At 42.9% G+C, this 19659-nt stretch overlaps 1 protein-coding gene across 1 annotated transcript; it reads right to left on the bottom strand.

Moving 5' to 3' along the window:
• Window positions 1-768: 768 nt before the first annotated feature.
• FBXL3 (F-box and leucine rich repeat protein 3) lies at window positions 769-15286 on the bottom strand. The gene is made up of 5 exons (XM_075265387.1): window positions 14974-15286; window positions 6553-6931; window positions 4625-4747; window positions 2592-2763; window positions 769-1496 (listed from the first exon to the last, which is right to left on the bottom strand). The coding sequence occupies exons 2-5, from the start codon at window positions 6928-6930 to the stop codon at window positions 853-855; spliced, it is 1317 nt and encodes a 438-aa protein (XP_075121488.1). The 5' UTR covers window position 6931; window positions 14974-15286; the 3' UTR covers window positions 769-852.
• Window positions 15287-19659: the final 4373 nt, after the last annotated feature.

Below are 19659 nucleotides of genomic sequence, written 5' to 3'. Positions count from 1 at the left end.
AACACAAAATAAAGTTTGTGTCACCTATAGTAACCAGAATCCAGTTAGGATGTATCCAGAGGCGGATATACAATAAAAGAAGTGATCTGACTACTAAAGGCAACACGAAGAATCTTTATTAAAACAGATTTGTGCAGGAGACATTGCACTTCAGTTGGTGTTTCTTATTACTTTATGTATCGTTATTTTTAATCCCATTCGCTTTTAGTATAAAGCATATCCTTTCTCAAATAAGTAAAACAATTGTACATAATCTGTGCATAAAAATAGTCAGTAGGATAGTCAGCATGTATGCTAAAATACATATCTTCCATTTGATAACAGCCCAAGAAACAGCAACAGGGCATAGACAACAGCTCAGAAAGTGAGGACAAAAATATATCTATATGTACAAGCTTTGACAGCATAAATTCATTTTTTGAGGCCGAAAAAGATCTGGCAGAATAAAATATTTCATACATAATAATATAATGTACTAAAGATGGAAGTTGACAAATGGTCTGCTTGTAGGCTACATAAAAATCTAAGTGCCAAAATCAGATGGCTGTAGGTTAAAATGTTTCCAATATTTGCACTAAATACTTAAAGAATAAAGTGTAACACCAAGCAAATCATCTGTGACTCAGTATCCACATTAATCTGAATCCCACGTATAAAATGTACATAAGATAAAATGCAGAGTAATGGTCCCTAAATATTCCAAATCATAAAGTGACCTTAATAAATTAGCTCCTGCACACGGATTAAATAACGCAAAAACAAAAGAAGGAAACTGCAGATTAGTTTATTAGCTTGTCATGCAATCGTACTGAAGATTTAAGGTGCTCTTCCATATAACCACTGCTTCAGATCCTACCACGTTGGCATCATGTCTGGAAACCAGACTCTGCCAAGATGCTTTGAAACTTCCCAATGAATTTGCTCCAAGTTATACTTCTGATCAGGAATTAAAACTTCCTCCATGATAGAAAGCTGGGACAGGCGACCACCACACATCTTTACAAACTCTACAAAGGCAGAGCAAGAGACCTCACATTCCCCAAGTCCAATGGCCGTCAGACTCTTGCATCGCTCTGCAATACGAATCAGTTCTTCATCAAGAGGTCGAAGTCCATTAGCACAAACAACCAACTCCACTAGCCGAGGGCATGTCATGCCAACACGGCCAAGCACTTCCTTGCTTACGGATCTCCCAAAGTACAGATGTGTGACCGGTGTTTCGTAGCGGAAAAAGGGATCAAACTCCTCTTCATAAAGGAAGAAGTACATGACTAGATTGACCTTAGGAGAATGCTTTATCAAAGCATCCCAGCTGCTTTTCTGAATGGTATGGAAGTGTGTTTGTCCGGGGTTCTCGCTGACAACATCAATACGCAGATGCTCCAATCGCACATGTTTTTCAGAGGACAATGCCAAGAGCAGCTCGTCGCTCAGTAAATAATAATTCAAAGCCAGTTCCCGCAGACCATGACACTGATCTGCTACGCACAAAATACCTGAAACAAAATGTTTATATATTGTAAGTTACTGAGGGAAAAAAGGTATTTACACATAACCCACTAACCATCACATTAAAATGGCTTTGATCAGTTTTTATTACTTTTTGGTTTGAGAACTGAGATGATCAGAAAACTTCTGGCACTTAATTTCAAGATTTATGGCATTTTCATGTAAAATAAATAACATGCCAATTTTATTTTATTTTTGTTATGTGGTGGTACCAATTGTGTGTTTTTTCATGAACAAGGAAAAAAACCCACTTGTGCTTATTTCATGTAAAACGACTGTACGTGCTGCAGTCACTGGGTTGGGTGGCAAGTATTCTTTCTGATTGATAATGAGGGTGTGATAGTTCATGGTCCCCCTCCCCTGGGGTTATCTGACGTGTCAGGAACAGGAGAGTAATAAAATAATGTTCTCCTCTCCCTGCACACAGTCAGCTGTACATGTTCCCTGCACAGTAATGGACATTAACAGTAGTGGCGTGAAGGGTACAAAAACAGAGACCCTTCGGTTTGCATCCATTCACACTGAATGTAATGTAAAAAAACACAAAGCTTTCTTCCGTCATGTTTCCTTCCATCACAAAAGTCAAAAATGTTTTCTACATAGGGAGGAAAGCAGAAGGCACCCAGTCGAAGGGTGCTCAGTCTGAATCAGTCACTTAATGGCTTTTGCTCTTATCCTATGGCGAATGAGATCAACGAACACTAGTAAAAGGCAGTGTGAACCTACCCTAACCTACCTACCTGGAGGAAAGAGCACATGATCGCCACTGTAAATGCTGCACTGTGGTCACCTGACCTTCAGGCAGACGTGGAGGTCAGTGTCAAAATTTAAAATAATTTGTAATTAGAATGTTACTTGTATGATGTACATAAAAAATATCGTTCTACTTTTTAACTGCATCTGAGTAAAACTCCCCAGGGGTCTGTTGTCATAAAAAGCTCTTCTAGGACCTTTCACACCGTTTAGCAGTTCAGGGCCCTGTGATCTCTAGAGACAAAAAGCCCTTTCTGACTCTTATGTAGATAATAGAAATGAATGCACATTGTGAAATCTACTTAGAAGGAGATAATAAAGGGTTTTACCTGCAGGAGAAACATGTGGACAACTGCTCATTTTCAGAAGCTTCAAGGTGTCACTATTGTTGGCCACCAGCACTTTTAGAGATGGATCATCAACAGGCGTGTCATCAATTTTAAGTGACGAGAGTGACTTTGAGTTGACAAACACAACAGTGAGTGCAGATATAAAGTGTGACTACAAGATAAAAAACAAAGAAGGGTTATTTCTCTTCAGTGAAATCATGCCTTATAATGTAATGAGTATGGCCGCCTCATGGGCAGCTTAAATCTGTGGTGTGTTCACATATGCTGAGATTTCTGAAGTTGCTCAGTACATCTGAATGGAGCATCAAACATCTACACTCACCGGCCACTTTATTAGGTACACCATGCTAGTAACGGGTTGGACCCCCTTTTGCCTTCAGAACTGCCTCAATTCTTTGTGGCATAGATTCAACAAGGTGCTGGAAGCATTCCTCAGAGATTTTGGTCCATATTGACATGATGGCATCACACAGTTGCACATCCATGATGCGAATCTCCTGTTCCACCACATCCCAAAGATGCTCTATTGGATTGAGATCTGGTGACTGTGGAGGCCATTGGAGTACAGTGAACTCATTGTCATGTTCAAGAAACCAGTCTGAGATGATTCCAGCTTTATGACATGGCGCATTATCCTGCTGAAAGTAGCCATCAGATGTTGGGTACATTGTGGTCATAAAGGGATGGACATGGTCAGCAACAATACTCAGGTAGGCTTTGGCGTTGCAACGATGCTCAATTGGTACCAAGGGGCCCAAAGAGTGCCAAGAAAATATTCCCCACACCATGACACCACCACCACCAGCCTGAACCGTTGATACAAGGCAGGATGGATCCATGCTTTCATGTTGTTGACGCCAAATTCTGACCCTACCATCCGAATGTCGCAGCAGAAATGTCCAATTTCGATGAGCTTGTGTAAATTGTAGCCTCAGTTTCCTGTTCTTAGCTGAAAGGAGTGGCACCCGGTGTGGTCTTCTGCTGCTGTAGCCCATCTGCCTCAAAGTTCGACGTACTGTGCGTTCAGAGATTCTCTTCTGGCTACCTTGGTTGTAACGGGTGGCTATTTGAGTCACTGTTGCCTTTCTATCAGCTCGAACCAGTTTGGCCATTCTCCTCTGACCTTTGGCATCAACAACGCATTTCCGCCCACAGAACTGCCGCTCACTGGATGTTTTTTCTTTTTCGGACCATTCTCTGTAAACCCTAGAGATGGTTGTGCGTGAAAATCCCAGTAGATCAGCAGTTTCTGAAATACTCAGACCAGCCCTTCTGGCACCAACAACCATGCCACGTTCAAAGGCACTCAAATCACCTTTCTTCCCCATACTGATGCTCGGTTTGAACTGCAGGAGATTGTCTTGACCATGTCTACATGCCTAAATGCACTGAGTTGCCGCCATGTGATTGGCTGATTAGAAATTAAGTGTTAACGAGCAGTTGGACAGGTGTACCTAATAAAGTGGCCGGTGAGTGTATATACGCACTGCAGAAACAATCTAGTCATGTATAAAGACTGGATTTTAGTGTCCGATAATTCTGCAACATGTAACACATTAATGGTAAAGAAATTAACTTTACATGTTATGGATTGTATACATTAAGTGATGGAAGAGCTACTTACCATACGACAGTTAAGTCTGCAGGTCTAAGGGTATGTTCACACTGAGTTTTTTGCAGGCGGATTTTGAGGCGGAATCCGCCTCAAAATCCACCTGTAAAAACAACTCACGTTCATTTCAAAGGGAGTACCTCGCTTTTTTCCCTACTAGCGAATTTTTTCAGATAGCAGGAAAAAGAAGCGACATGCCCTATCTTCCCACGGATTTCACGGCTGAGTCAGCCGCGGCTTGAGACTCCCTCCTGATTAGGCCCATTCATTCGGGCCTAATGATGAGCAGGATGCCGATGCACTGCACGGCATCCTGTTGCGGCTAGCCGCGCGGTGAAGTCACACGGCGGAAAAGGTTTCCGCCGTGTGAACATACCCTACAAAATATCAAACCCTTTACCTTTGGTAAATCCATAAAGCTTGGTCGAGCTGTAGAAATAAGTCCAAGTGTTTTCAAAGAGCAATTTACGAGTTGTGAAAGAATATCACATGCAGCTTCTGCCGATTCCTTACTGCTATCAACCTGAAGAGAAAGGAAAAAAAGAGTAAATCATAAAACAAATCCAAACACAAAACTATAAAACAAAAATTGTCATTTAAAACTTTTGAGTAGCTAGAGCAATGTAGTACTAACTTTTTTTTAATGTGCTGTTGTTACAGTATCTTTGCAAATAATGAGCTCTAATGTGAGTGTACATTTATCTAATACTACGGTATGGACACATGTAGCATGTGCATGGCTATCACTATGAAAACTGCACCATGTAGAATATTGGTGCAGTTTCCAAAATGTGCGTTAGGGAGAAGGTGTTCCATTTGGTCTGCATACATCCACTGCTTTTGTGCCTATTCAATAGTATTTGTAAACCATGTGCCATTAGGCGGCAATTAGCGGCAATAGTTGCGGTTGTGCGTTTCCAAACTAAAAGGCTATTTTTTCATTACAAAAGTGTGTTTCTGACAACTTTGCCACCTACAGTTTTTGAGGATCAACATAGAGCTGGTCATCTATTTCATTACGTTTCCAGATAAGACAGCTTAATGATTTCACATATAACGTTCATTGCATACTCATAGGTCATTTTGCTGCAAGCATAGGGATCACTGATCCCTATGTTAATACTCACGGCTGTTCACACATGCGTAGCAGCAAAATGGACCATGGGGACCTAGAAGTGAAACAGTTGCCTTATTACAAGCAGATATAAGGGCACAACGAATGGTAAAAATGCAACAAGCCAAACAGGTCACTTGTCTTAATGCAAGTAGGACCTGTCATTCCAAAACATGCATGTTACATGGGCTAATAATGCGAGCCACATTAAAGGTACACTTTCAACAGAAAAGGGTATTTTTTAATTTAATATGCATGAAATACTTTATTCTTACCTCTGGTAGCAGTGATTACAAAGTCATTTTGCATGACTTCTGCATAGGTAATCTCATTGGACTAGTAGTTGGAGGATTAGTATGACTGACAGATCCTAGAGCTGATGGATCTATGGTCTATTTGTCGATCACATTTCCCAGACCTACAGCAGCTCCTAGTGATTTAGGATTCTCTAGGCTTCAGAGTTACCATGGCTCTACAGTCGGGCAGGCACAGCATAAGGTCAGTGCAGCACAGTAGATCCAGGGTAATTCTGAAGCTTACAGTGCCATAAGTCACTATGATGCTACAAGTTCAGTCCACGGGACCTGCAGGTCAGCTTGACAAATGTGACTGACATACAGATCAGATTTCTTGTCCCAAATTAAGCCGTGCGAAAGGGCATAAGCAGAGGCGTAGCTATAGGAGCTGCAGCGGTAGAAGTCGCTAATCTGCTCTGGAGCCCTGAGGTGGCCCCAAAGGTCCATCTACTATATAAAGTATAACACTATTCCAAATGGCGCAGGGTAGGAAGGGACATTTACAGATTTTGCATTAGGGTCGAGGAGCTTCAAGTTATGCCTCTGGCCATAAGAGTGCATTCATGAACTCAATTAGGATGATGATACGCACCCGATATATACCACATACAGGGCTGTGTATAGAAATACAGTAATGTGCAAAAGTTTTAGGCATGAAAAGAAAGCCCACTACTCTTATTCTGAAGATTTATTACAACCAATGCAGGCAGTGTTTTATTATATATTAATCCTGCATTGCCATCGCCAGGAATTCTAGTAAAACCCTGCTGCCTATAACCTCAAGCCGGTGACAATCATTATATTGGCTGCCATTTCTGAGGGGAGTTCTGTCAATCACAGCAGAATAAATCTTTAAAAACGGGAGAGTAAACAACTGACAGCCATTATTTACTGGTCAATATACGAGATGTCTGTTACCTTGAAGCTGACATACTGTAGGTGGTTGGAGTGCCTCTTGATGATCTGTTTGATCAGGTCAGGATGGGTTGCCTTTAGATAAGATGTAGCCGGCTGATTCAGCTCAAACTCAAAGCATCTCCACAGGTCAGGCATGTGAAAGACATGATTCCAGTTTCTGCACACTTGTGAGGCATGTGCACGATCCAAAAGAGGCAAATACTGAAAAATCTGCAGAATTATGTCAGGAAGTAGATTACCCCAGTCGTGATCCTTGGGTGGCTTTGTTGCTTCGTCTTCTGTACTTTTGACTGTGTCTTTTGACTTTTTTGACAATTCCCCTAACTCTCCGACTGACAAACCAATGTTGGTGTCACTGGCCATTCTTCCTCTTTTCATCCTGCAATGAGACATTAGAAACATTCAGTGTGAAAGAGAATATGCGCTCACATACAACAGATTCAGGGGCAAGTATAACTACAAATTGTGCAAAGAATACATGATAATATATGCAAGCTAAAAATGCTGCTATCCTACAAAAGTTATTATAATAGGCTTCATATACAGAAGAGAAAATTGTCCCAATCTGCCAATTTCACCTGGACCACGAAAATTATTTGTATGAGACCTTGTGATTCTCCCCCAACAAATGATGTCAGGGGAAGGGACTGATCCTGCTGAATTATATTAGTATCATATATATCATTCCTGATCCTCTCTCCCCACCGGAGAGAAGTCTCCATCAGAGGTGTCTGGCAGCAGCTTATTGCTCCCTTCATTCCAAATATATGCATAGCATGCTGAACTGAGTGTGCATGTGTATGGGGGGAGTCGGGAAGAATAGCTGTCTGCCAACACTAGTATTCCCAAAAGCCATCATATATTACAGAATGGAGCCAAAAGAAGCCAGAACTCCTTATCAGGCAAAAATACAATATCAGAAAGAAAATGGAAGACAATACCCATCTCCACGGCCTCTTCCTGCCATTGCTGCTCTTCCATTGACAACTAGAAGACACTCAGTTGAAGAGCTATTGACTGAGAAGAAAATATGTTTCTTCCCTGTAGGCATATACGGCTGTTCCTTCACCTATAGGAAGGCTAGATAAGGACAGCCCCTTTACCTCAAATAACCTTCTGTTTTACTATGAACAATGACATTAGTTAAAAATGATAGAGTCGAGCAAAGCCGGAGGGCTAATTATACCATACATAAAACAAGGCGCTATAGCCTGCGTCTCCAGAGCAGATGTTACTTTTGTAACACGACCCATTTGTAACACGCTTCATAATGGAATGCATAATGAGACTGCAATAGATATGAATGGGTAAATAACCTTATAAAACCATCAGGCTTTTGTGTCCCGCTGTGTGGTATAAATAGGAATATGCCTATTATTATAAAGATAAAACACTGGCACCCTGACCTGCATAAGGCTGCATTCACATCCTCAACGTTCATTCTGGTTTTCTGTTCTGTCGTAGGAAAAAAACTAACACAACAGGAAGGACACTAAACACAGATTTTCTAAATGAAAGGAGACCAGCGAAGGCTGACAGATCCCCCTGACTATTATTGGGTCTGTCGGGTATACGTTAAGGTGTCTGCCGTTTTGCCACATGAAAAGACTCTTCTGTCCAAAATTGTTTGACAGAATCTGTGAAAGAACAACCAACAGCACAGATGAGAAAATAGACTTGGGTCCAGTTCACATCTGTGTTTGGGTCATTCCATTTCCCTCTCCGTATGAAAAATGCAGAGAGAAAAGTCCTGCAAGTAGCACTATACTCTCCGCATTTTTCGTGTGGAAACAGAGCGGAAACCACACAGACCCCATTATAGTCTATGGGGTCCGCGGGTTTCCAGAGGTAAATGCTTTTATTATGCAGATTAGCTTTCGGTTCGGGGGGGGGGGGGGGGGTGTCCCTAAGTGGACACCCTGAATGGAAACCCAAGCAAAGATGTGAAATGGGCATCAGTCTGGTTACATACACTACATCATTTAGTTGAAAAATTGTGGTATTTTTTTATGCCAATTTTACATTTTTTTTTAGGCCAGACATTACATTATAGTAAAAAAATATGAAATATAAAAAGTACTTCCTAAGTTTCTGTATAGGACTTGAAAAACACATGAACAAAGACCCAAAGTCCTACCGCCTCATCTGCATGAACTCCCTCTGGTTGAGTAAAGACTCCTGGACCTCTTTCTCCATCTATTTAACCTTGATTCTGCTTCTTTTTTTTTTTTTTTTTTTTATTAACTTTGTTGTGGGTCTCAAATCTAGAACCCTCTATATGAGAGATAAAAACCCTTCCAGCTGAGCTACAATTTAATTGTAAATGGGAGGATTTTTGATGGAACTAAAAACCTCAGCTGTAATTTACGCTAGGTTCACACTAGCGCCCGGAGTCCGTTCTGAGCTTTCTGTCTTCTGCATGCAGAAGATGGAAAGCTGTCAGACCGGGTCCGGCCGTGTGCGCCGGTGAGCATTTTATGCTCTCCACCGCGAAACCGTTTTTTTTAAAACCGGATACAGAGTACTGCATGTCCGACTCTGTGTCCGGTTTTAAAAAAACAGTTTCGCGGCGGAGAGCATAAAACGCTCACCGCCGCTCACGGCTGGACATCTTTCAATCCCATTCAAAGGAATGGGTATGAAAGAGTCCTGCAGGTTTCCGTCTCCTGCCTCTGTTTTGTGCAGGAACCTGCATGAGCGGAGACTGGGCGCAGATGTGAACGAGCCCTTACAGGTATAAAGAGATATAGCTCTATATGCCAGCACATTGTAGGTTATTAACCCCTTAGCGACCCTTGACGTAACTGTACGTCATGGGTCGCATGGGGATGTATGGAGCGAGCTCACACGCTGAGCTCGCTCCATACACGGCAGATGCTGGCTGTATAATACAGCCAGGACCTGCCAATAACAGCAGCGGTCGGTGCCCGAGCCGATCGCTGCTGTTAACCCTTTACACACTGCGGTCAAACGTGACCGCAGTGTGTAAACGGCGCCGGCGGCATGGGCGCCGCCATGTTTCGCCGATCGCCGCCCTCCTGAACGTCACATGAGGGCGGTGATCGGTTGCTATGACAGCCGGAAGCCTATTGAAGGCTTCCAGGCTTGTCTCTGCACAAGATCTATTAGACGATGCCAGAGGCCAGAGGCATCGTCTAATAGAAGTGCTGCGATTTTGCTATTCACTGCAATACTGTAGTATTGCAGTGAATAGTATGGGCGATCAGACCCCCTAGGTTTCAAGGTACCTAAGGGGTCTGATCATAAATGTAACAGAAGAAAAAAAAAAGTTTTTAAAAGTATTAAAAAAATAAAAAAAATATAAAAGTTCAAATCACCCCCCTTTCCCTAGATTAGCTATAAAAGTAATTAAAGAACATTAAACATAAACATATTAGGTATCCCCGCGCTCCAAAATGCCCGAACTATTAGAATATTAAAACATTTATCCCGTACTGCGAACGGCGTAGCGGCAAAAAAAGTAAAAACAGCCAAAAAGCGTTTTTTTCAACACTTTGCCTCCTATAAAAATTTTTATAAAAAGTGATCAAACCATCAGATCTTTCCCCAAATGGTATCAATAGAAACGTCATCTTGTCCCGCATAAAAAGACACCACAACCAGCTCCATACATGGAAATATGAAAAAGTTACAGGTGTTAGAACATGATGACACAAATTTTTTTTTCTATTTTGCAAAGTTTATCATTTTTTTAAAAGTATCAAAACATTTCAAATACTATATAAATTTGGTATCACCGCGTTCGTACTGACACGTAGAACACAGGTAACATGTCATTTGTACCAAACAGTGAACGCTGTAAAAATTAAACCCATAAGAAAATGGCGCAAATGCATTTTTTCTCCAATTGCACCTCATTCTGAATTTTTTTCCAGCTTCCCAGTACATTGCACAGCATATTGAATGATGCCATTACAAAGTACAATTTGTCCCGCAAACAATAAGCCATCATGTGACTCTGTGAACTGAAAAATGAAAAAGTTATGGCTCTTGAAATGTGAGGAGGGAAAAACGAAAATGCGAAACCAAAAAATGGCCTGGTCCTTAAGGGGTTAAATAAAAAGTAAAAGATATTTCAATAAAACCATTTTTAGGGTAAGACCCATATACTGGGCCGCAACGAAAACGTGAAGCAGTAAAAACTGCGGCAAAACAGCATTGTGGTTTTTAATGTAGAGCTTTTTGCAGAAAGTTTGTAGAGTTTTCCTCTGTGGACTTTCTGCTTCTATTATCTATGGGAAACTGCCAGAATTTCTGTAGGTATAACTGACATGCTGCGATTTCCAAAATTCTTATCTTAAAGTGATTTCCAATTCACATTTTAAAGGGGTTGTTCAAGAATTTGACAACTCACAGAGGAGACTAGGTATGGTGAAACACAAAAAAAATTAATCACACTGATGTCTCCAGCACTTTGGTGTCCATTTGGGCACGTTATATACCGTAGTTACCTCCAGAAGACCTGGGCCGCACATGTTACCCCTGACTACCTAAGGCTGCAGGAAAGATCCCAGCGACATATGTCATGTCACCAAGGCCTTTGCAGCCAACACAGGACCACAAGTGGTGGAGGACTTTCACCACCAATTTCACTGTGTACACCCTAATGGACTGCTGATAGACACCAGAGCGCCTGTATGATTTTTTTTCTCTCTAATGCCCGGTCTCCTATGTGAGTTGTCAAATTTCTGGATAACCCCTTTAAATAAAAGGTTTATATGTTTATAGCCATCGCCAAATGGTGTAAATAAAAATATTGCAATTACAATTTCAATTGAAGGGCTGGTTCTATACCAAAGTATTGTTTTGGTATCAAACTCAGAATTCTGGTACTGAGACAACTCTATTATGACTGAACCTAACATTTTTTTCTCTTTTCACTTTTTTTTTCCCCACTCCAGTCTTGACAATCCTGGCGCCAGGTGCATCCTCCAGAAGTCATGCTTGCAGAACTTTTCTCTGCAATTTTTCAAGTGGTTTTGGGGATGGAATCCCCAAACGGAATCCAGTGTGAACCCAGCCTTAGCGCTCCAAGCATAGTAACCTCAGTCCTGTCCCTGGCTCCGTTCAGATTTTTGAAGTTTTAATCCAACAGAAATGAGTCTGGGCTCACCCCCGACATTTCCCAGTGCATCTCCGCGTACAATTGTAGTCAGGTAATACTAAATACTAGACATTAAAATATGAACAAAGCTATTAATAGGACTGGGGCCATCAGTCTAGGGATCCTAAACCCCAGGAGCAAGTCATGCTCCTGGGTTAGGGGGACCCAAACTAGATGACAAGTCCCCTTTAAGACCTAGAAGCCAATCATTTGAAGAGTTATTGACTCTTGTACATGTGGACATGTAATCCCGTTTCTTGCATGGGAAAACTCCTACAGGAGAACTTCTCTTTCGTCATATGAGCTGCAACTTCATCCAAACATTTGGAGGTATTAACTCTCTGGTGTCATCTGGAATGTTGTTAAAGGGATTGTTCATAGGAACAATACTTTGGCTGATCATTATTTTACATGAATGGCCAGCTGTAGACATACTACCTGCACTGCTGTAAGCACATAGCATTACTCTCCACGTGACACATGGAAAAAACACTTGCGCCCAACTATTTATCTAGTAATAATTATAGTGCAAAACAGGAAGTCATTTAATATCTAGTTCACACCCAGTGAACATACTAATATATTTCTTGACTGCATATAAATAATCAACTATATTATAGGAATTTCACAAGTGTCTGCTGGATTCATAGATTATTTATTATACATCCAAAAACTTAATGTATTAATTGCTTTTGGTTTTCTAAAATGATTTGCGTTTTTCTATCAGTAGATAAAAATCTGTCTTAGTTATATGATGGACACGTAGGTACTGTACATTTATTGGAGCTGTGTCTTGTAATGAGACAACTCCTTCAATGGTTTGAGGACCCATGCAGAAGTCTTCAGCCTGAAATTCACGGTCCATATGACAGCCGGATTTCTCGGTCCGAACTGAACTCAAAGCACTATAGTGATTTATCACATTAATGAAAAGTAGCAAAGTCCAGCACGAACGATCAGCCATCCATGTATCATAAAACGTAGCTTTTATTTTACATATAAAAAAACTTCATGTGCAGCAGTAGGGGTTACAAGAGCCTACATGTTTCGGGGTTGCCCCCTTACTCATGGCATATGGATGCGTGTTGAGCTGCAGTCTTTTATATGTAAAATAAAAGCTACGTTTTATGATACATGGATGGCTGATCGTTCGTGCTGGACTTTGCTACTTTTCATTAATTTGTTCCTGTCTCTGCCGGGAGAGATCTCCGAGCACCGATCGCATTGCATCCATTAACCTACGTCATACCAGCAACAGGATCAAGTGAGTGGATTTGTACTTAACCTTTTGTTACCTTTTTACTACGGATTTGGGCTGTTGCATTTATTTTTTGTTTGGGACTTAGTGATTTATCACACTCTGAGCTCCTGAACTACCCTGTACTCAAAGCATTCGCTGAGTATTGGCCATGCTATGGGGCTGCAATGGAGTAAATGAAGCGTTGGTCACACATTAACATGGGCGATTCCTTCACAGGGAGAACAAAGGGGAACTGTTCTTCTGATGGCTGGGGGACCCAGGGGTTGGACCCCCCCAGCAATGTAACACATGCCCCATTCTATGGCTAGAGGATAAGTGTCCCTGATGGCACAATCCATGTAAGTCATCAAGTTGAAAACATATCTGACACCACCACAAGGAAGTCAAACAACATGTCAACAACATCAGTAAATGATTAAACGAATATTTCAATCCACAAGAACGTGTCTTAGCCGTATGCCATAGATCAAGGTTTAGGGCTAGTTCACACGTGAACAAAGGGGCGGATTTTGACAGCGGATTTCGCTTCAAAATCCGCCCCTTTACAATGGTGGTCTATGTAGACCACCGGGCTTTTTTTTCCCGCTAGCGGCGGGCTGCCGCTAGCGGAGAAAAGAAACGACCTGCCCTTTCTTCAGGTGGAAGCCGCGCGGACTCAGCCGTGCGGCTTCCGCCCCTGGCAGCTCCCTCCTATGTCGGCTCATTCATTTGAGCCAACAGCGGAGGGGAAAGCCGCGACCGCGATGGTCGCGGCAGGCGGGTTTTGACAAGAGAGAGACGCGGCTCACCGCATCTCTCTCCGTGTCAAAACCCGCGCGGGCAGTTCACGTGTAAACTGACCCTTAGTCAGACTTTTACTAACCATTAACCAAGTCATGGGGACCCAAATATCTATCCAGGATCAGAACAATCTCATGAAGAAACATTCTGGTGTGTGTGTGGGACGGGGGTGGGGGGCCTGGGGGGGATGACATTTGCATTTCATACACCTGTCTTAAAGGAGTTATCCACTTTCTAATATAGGTGGCCTATCAATATCAGATCTGTTGGGTCTCACAGTAGGAATCCCCATAGATCTTCTGTCCCTGCACAGGTCCTTGTAATGTTTACATGCCGGGGGCCACACTGCTCACATAGCACTGCTCTATAGACTTCAATGGGATAGCGCTGCAGTACACAGAGCAGCTGCTGAACTTTGTACGTCAAAGTGCATGGGAGCAAGGATGTGGCCCATGTAGCCAGGGACAGGCCTACAGTCAGGCTGGTAAAACACCCCCATTCAGGATCAGTAGGGGCTCAGCAGTCAGCCCCCTCACTGACCAGATATTTATCCTATATCCATAAATATTCTTTCCGGCCAAACCCCTCTAAGTAAGTGCGGATTCACGTAGGATTACTTTCCATAGGCCCTTTCATACAAGCACTGGTGTGTCATGGTATCTAGAGAGTCCACATGTAAGTCTTATCTTATTCTTATCACACTAACAGGTGTGATCGGCAGGCAGGTGACAGCGCTGGGTGTGCACATGGATCCAGACTGTAAGCACAAACATAAACAGGACTCATCAGAATCTCAGAGAATATGAGTCAGTATTATTACACGGGACTAGGACGGATATTCTGCCATCTAATGCAATGACACAGGAAAAAGGGAACAACTAGGAAATATGTAACAGAACTGAAAATGTATAGGAAATCCTCACAAGTTTCTATCTCGTAGTTATATGGCATATTGATACACATATTCTACATCAATGACTGACCTAGTATGTGGGAGCACAAAATATAGGACGTGAAAGAAGTTGCCAGCTGTTGAGGTAGGGCAAGTACTGGCCTAAGCAGAAGATGGTGGCCAAGAACTACCAGGGCCACAGAAAGGTCACATGACCCACTAAGGCTCTACAAACACCTTGCTATACTTCGCAGCAGACCCTGGCAGCGGGGGGCGTGTCACGTGATCCAAACACATACAGCCCCCCCCCCCCCCCCCCGACAGCCGCTAAGCACACCACGTGACGTCTACAGTATACGGTACCTGGGTCGCTTTGGATTTTCAAAAGATTGGTAGTTGTATGTTGTCGTCTCCTGCTCGCATTAGCCCGGGACCGCAATGTTGTAGCTCAGCTCCCCGTCACAGCGCAGCCCTCCCCCGGCACTCATTAGACAACCAGACTCAGGCCGCTCACCACGGCCACGAGCGTTAGAAAGCGTCTGAGGCAGCGAGCAACACGTTCGGGTGCCGTGTTCTGTCTGTGGCGCTTGTTCCCAGCCTCGGGACTATTTATTATTGTTGTTCCGTCTGTTAAGATGGCGGCGGTGATGCGCGTTCCCTCACGAGATGGCTGCGACTGAGGCGGCCACTGCTCCCTGCCAGAGCGCGCATAGGGGTGTGAACTGGCGGGGTTGGCTGTACCCGGAGTCTGCCTGCTACATGTAGGAAATATAGAAATAATACCACAATGCTACATGTAGGCAAAGCTAAGGCCATGGACACCTGCCTGAGAGGACTAGCAACCCGCACAAATACGCCCTAATACACCGCATAGTGTTCTGAAGGCTGCGTAGAGTTTAGTCTGGAATAGCCGAGGGCTGCCTCACACTCGCAGCATTATTCTAGATGGGACTGAATACATAGTACATAGCCTGACATAGACTCTGTATACTGACCATGTACTTTAATAGCAGCTTGTGAAGCCAGGTCATAGTTACTGGAATGTCCACAACCCATTTACACATGTCTAAATACCAACCTTTTTTATATAAGAAGATTCACTTTCCCAAATTACTTAGGTTTCTACAAGAACTTATTTACACAATTGTTTAGATTTTCACATTTCAATTATCGTGAATAACATATCTGGTCCATCTTTGTAAGGGCCCCCTTCACACGGAGTGTACGCTCGCTGATTCTGAGCGTGTACGGGCCCATTCACACGGAGTAAACGCACGTGTATTTTGGCAAAATACACGTGTAAAAATAAGACTTCCATTGACTTCAATTACATTTTTTTTACACGTTTAAAAAAAACCCGTCAAAATACACGTGTAAAAATGTCATATTTTTACACGTTTATTTTGCCAAAATACACGCGCGTTTACTCCATGTGAACGGGTTCTAACATGTTCCGAATCAGCGGCGTTAAAACAGATCCCATTGCTTTCTATCGAAAAAAACACAAGGTTACACTGAGCAGACCAATGATAGTGTAGCAATTTTTGGTGACAGTTTGGTATATAAAAAAGAGGTAGTTCATAAATCAAATGGCCTCTCACCTGTTTGGGTTGTGACAAGAACGTTCACAACCAACGTGTAGAGTTTTTGCCACACCGGGCAGACAAAGCAGGTGGAGGGAGCAGCACGCCTTACATCTACCGGTTAGCCAATAGGAATCCGGGAGTCACAAGGAAGAAAAAAATATTGAGTGTTGACGGCACTCTCTGGTCAAAAATGGATGATCTTTATTGGAGGGTAACAGGCTGCTTTTTTCCCTATTGCTTTCAATGTGATACGTGCGTATCACATTGAAAGCAATAGGGGAAAAAGCAGCTTATTCATTTCTATGGGGAGCGTACGTATGCCGGCTCCCATAGAAAGCAATGGGATCTGTTTTAACGCCGCTGACTCGGAACATGTTACACGTTCAGAATCAGCGAGCAGATACTCTGTGTGAAGGGATCCTAAGGGTAAGTTCATATGGGGTTTTTTGGTCCGGAACCTGAGGTGGAGGACGCCTCAGGTTCCGGACCAAAAACCAGGTAGCCGTGACTGAAAGCTGGTGCACTGCATCGGCATCCAGTCACGCACTCTTCTTCAGATTAGGCCCAATGAATGGGCCTAGTCGAGTGTCTCCACCTGAAGAATGAGCATCTTGCTTATTTTTCCGGGAGCCGGAACAAACCGGCTCCCAAAAAAAAAGAACTGACCGGCTCCCATTGAAATCAATGGGAGCCGTCTTTTTGGCGGATACGGTCTCAAAATCCTGACCAAAAAAACTGTGTGAACTTACCCTAACACTAGGGTCACACCTGTGCCCGGTTGCTGTTCTTTGAAGCCACTTGGGGACCCCAAAAACGGAAACCCAATCCGCTTAATAAACGGTTACCTGTGAAAACTGTACAGTATAATGGGGTCCACCGGGTTTCTGCCTGAAAAATGCAGAGAAATGCGCTGCTTGCAGGTCTTTTCACTCCACATTTTTCAAGTGGAATGGGGAACGGGTTCCCCAAACTGAACTCGTATTCATGTTTTATTTTTTTAACAGATGGTGATAATAATCATATCCTGACATTCTATATTTGTCTGTTCTGATGGCCACACGAACTCAATAGAAGTCAGTGTTTTCCACACAGGTCTTCAAAGTTCCTGCCCTGCCTGTACCCAAGTTTATTTCAGCTATCTGGTATTCTAAAAAAGGCTATGTCAGTGGTATGGTAGTTTTACTACATTTAAGCCAGTTTATGCTAGGTTCACACCTCCGCTCTGTGGGGTCCGCTTGTGGACCCCATGTATGTAAACCTAATCTGTTTAAAAACATTATTACTCTGAAAAAGGCAGTAAAATACGGTGGGAAAAGTCCTGTTTGCATTCTCTGTACTGCTCTCAGTACAGAAGCAAGGGAAAAAGTGAAACAATGCAGGATTTCACAGAAATGATCCATAATTTAATAAAGTATATTACAAAAATTATTAATGACCCAAATACTAACAGAAAATCAAAAGTTGCCCGAAAGTTTAGTTATGCTTTAATTTGATCAAAAGACTGATGAGCAATATTGGATGCTCATAATCTATGGGCCATCAGGCAGCCCTGCATTAAAAGCAGGCATGAATCTGTATAGCATTTTACTATATGGGCTCAGAAATACTTCCAGAAATCACTATCTCTGCAAATGAAAGTTAAAGGGGTATTCCCACGTCGCATACTCACCAGTCTTCACTGCTGTAAAATCTTTTCTTCCTAGTTTCTTGTGTCATTTGGTGGGCGGGGTTTCATGCAACCTACCGTTTAGCTCCGCCCCCAAATTTGTGTGTAACTCCGCCCACCGCATAGCGTGATCCTATGGGGCGGCTGAAGGGCCTGTGATGTCAAAGGTCCTCAAACACTATATGCACAATAATGCCTGTCTCTGCCATAATGAACACAATTGAATTAGCTAACCTGATAAATGGGAGAACAGAAGACGAGTTCAGAAATGCAAGCAGCTCCTCTCCTCTATCTGAGAGCAGAAAGCTAGGTCACGTGTGGTGTAGACACAGGAGTAGCTAGAAACATAGGCTCTCTCCTGTGCACTTAGCCCCTCCTCCCGCCCCCCTAAGAGCATCACTTGACTTTTGAGCAGATAAGTCAAGGGCTGTGTCAACAATGAATTGAATAAAGTAAGATAGTGGACAAACAAAGCAGTTTTGCTGAAGCAGTGTATTTAGGAAAAGTCTTAAATTCACATTAACAAGAGGTATAGATAGGATCCTTGTGATGGGACAACCCCTTTAACCCCTTCCTGCCGATTTTCGTTTTTGACTCCCCTCCTTCTAAACCCCATAACTTTTTTATTTCTCCGCTCCCAGAGCCATATGAGGTCTTAATTTTTGCGGGACAAATTTTTCTTCATGATGCTACCATTAATTATTCTATATAATGTACTGGGAAGCAGGAAAAAAATTCAGAATGGGGTAGATTTGAATAAAAAATGCATTTCTGCGACTTTCTTACGGGCTTTGGTTTTACGGTGTTCACTGTGCAGCCAAAATGACATGTCTGTGTTTCGGTACGGTTCCAGGGATACCAAATTTATATGGTTTTATTTACATTTTGACCCCTAAAAAAAAATTCCAAAACTGTGTTAAATTTTTTTTCTAAAAGTCGCCATATTCCGACGGCCGTAACTTTTTTATATGTGCGTGTATGGGGATGCATAGGGCGTCATTTTTTTGCGGGGCCGGGTGTACTTTTTAGTTCTACCATTTTCGGGAAATGTTATTGCTTTGATCACTTTTTATTCAAATTTTTATCAGAATCAAAACAGTGAAAAAACGGCAGTTTGGCACTTTCGACTATTTTTCCCGCTACGCCGTTTACCGAACAGGAAAAATATTTTTATAGATTTGTAGAGCAGGCGATTTCGGACGCGGGGATACCTAACATGTATATGTTTCACAGTTTTTAACTACTTTTATATGTGTTCTAGGGAAAGGGGGGTGATTTGAACTTTTGATACTTTTTATATTTTTTTAACTTTTTTTTTATTTATTTTTTTTGCATTTATTAGACCCCCTAGGGGTGTTGAACCCCAGGGGGTCTGATCACTAATGCAATGCATTACAATGCTAAGGCATTGCAATGCATTGCAAAAAAGCATCCTTTCTTTTGCAGGCTGCATAGACCAGCCTGCAAAAGAGAGAATTTGCAGACAAGCCTGGGAGCCTGTACAAGGCTCCCGGCTGTCATGGCAACGGGACGTCAGCCCTGGAGCATGCTCCAGGAGCCGGCGATCCTGGCCAAAATGGCGGCGCCCATGCGCCGCCGGGAAAATGGCGCCTCCGGCGCCTTTGACCGCGGCGCCGGAGGGGTTAATGCCTCCGATCGGTCCGGGGACCGATCGGAGGCATTAGAGCCGGTTGTCTACTGCTTGAAGCAGTAGACACCCGGCGGCTATGGCGGCCGCCCGGCTCCCGGGCGGTCACCATAGTTACAGACCCGACATGCGCCGTACTATTACGGCGC

Source organism: Leptodactylus fuscus, chromosome 2, assembly GCF_031893055.1.
Source record: "Leptodactylus fuscus isolate aLepFus1 chromosome 2, aLepFus1.hap2, whole genome shotgun sequence".
Taxonomy (NCBI): Eukaryota; Metazoa; Chordata; class Amphibia; order Anura; family Leptodactylidae; genus Leptodactylus; species Leptodactylus fuscus.
The sequence above is the reverse complement of the archived record's forward strand: the minus strand, read 5'-3'. Positions and strand labels throughout refer to the sequence as shown.

Coding starts and splice junctions, on each gene's coding strand:
- FBXL3 (XM_075265387.1), bottom strand. CDS start 6,930: ATGAAAAGAGGAAGAATGGCCAGTGACACCAACATTGGTTTGTCAGTC. Junction 4,748..6,552: donor TACAGTATGTCAGCTTCAAG/GTAACAGACATC, acceptor CTTTCTCTTCAG/GTTGATAGCAGTAAGGAATC. Junction 2,764..4,624: donor GCTTTATGGATTTACCAAAG/GTAAAGGGTTTG, acceptor TTTATCTTGTAG/TCACACTTTATATCTGCACT.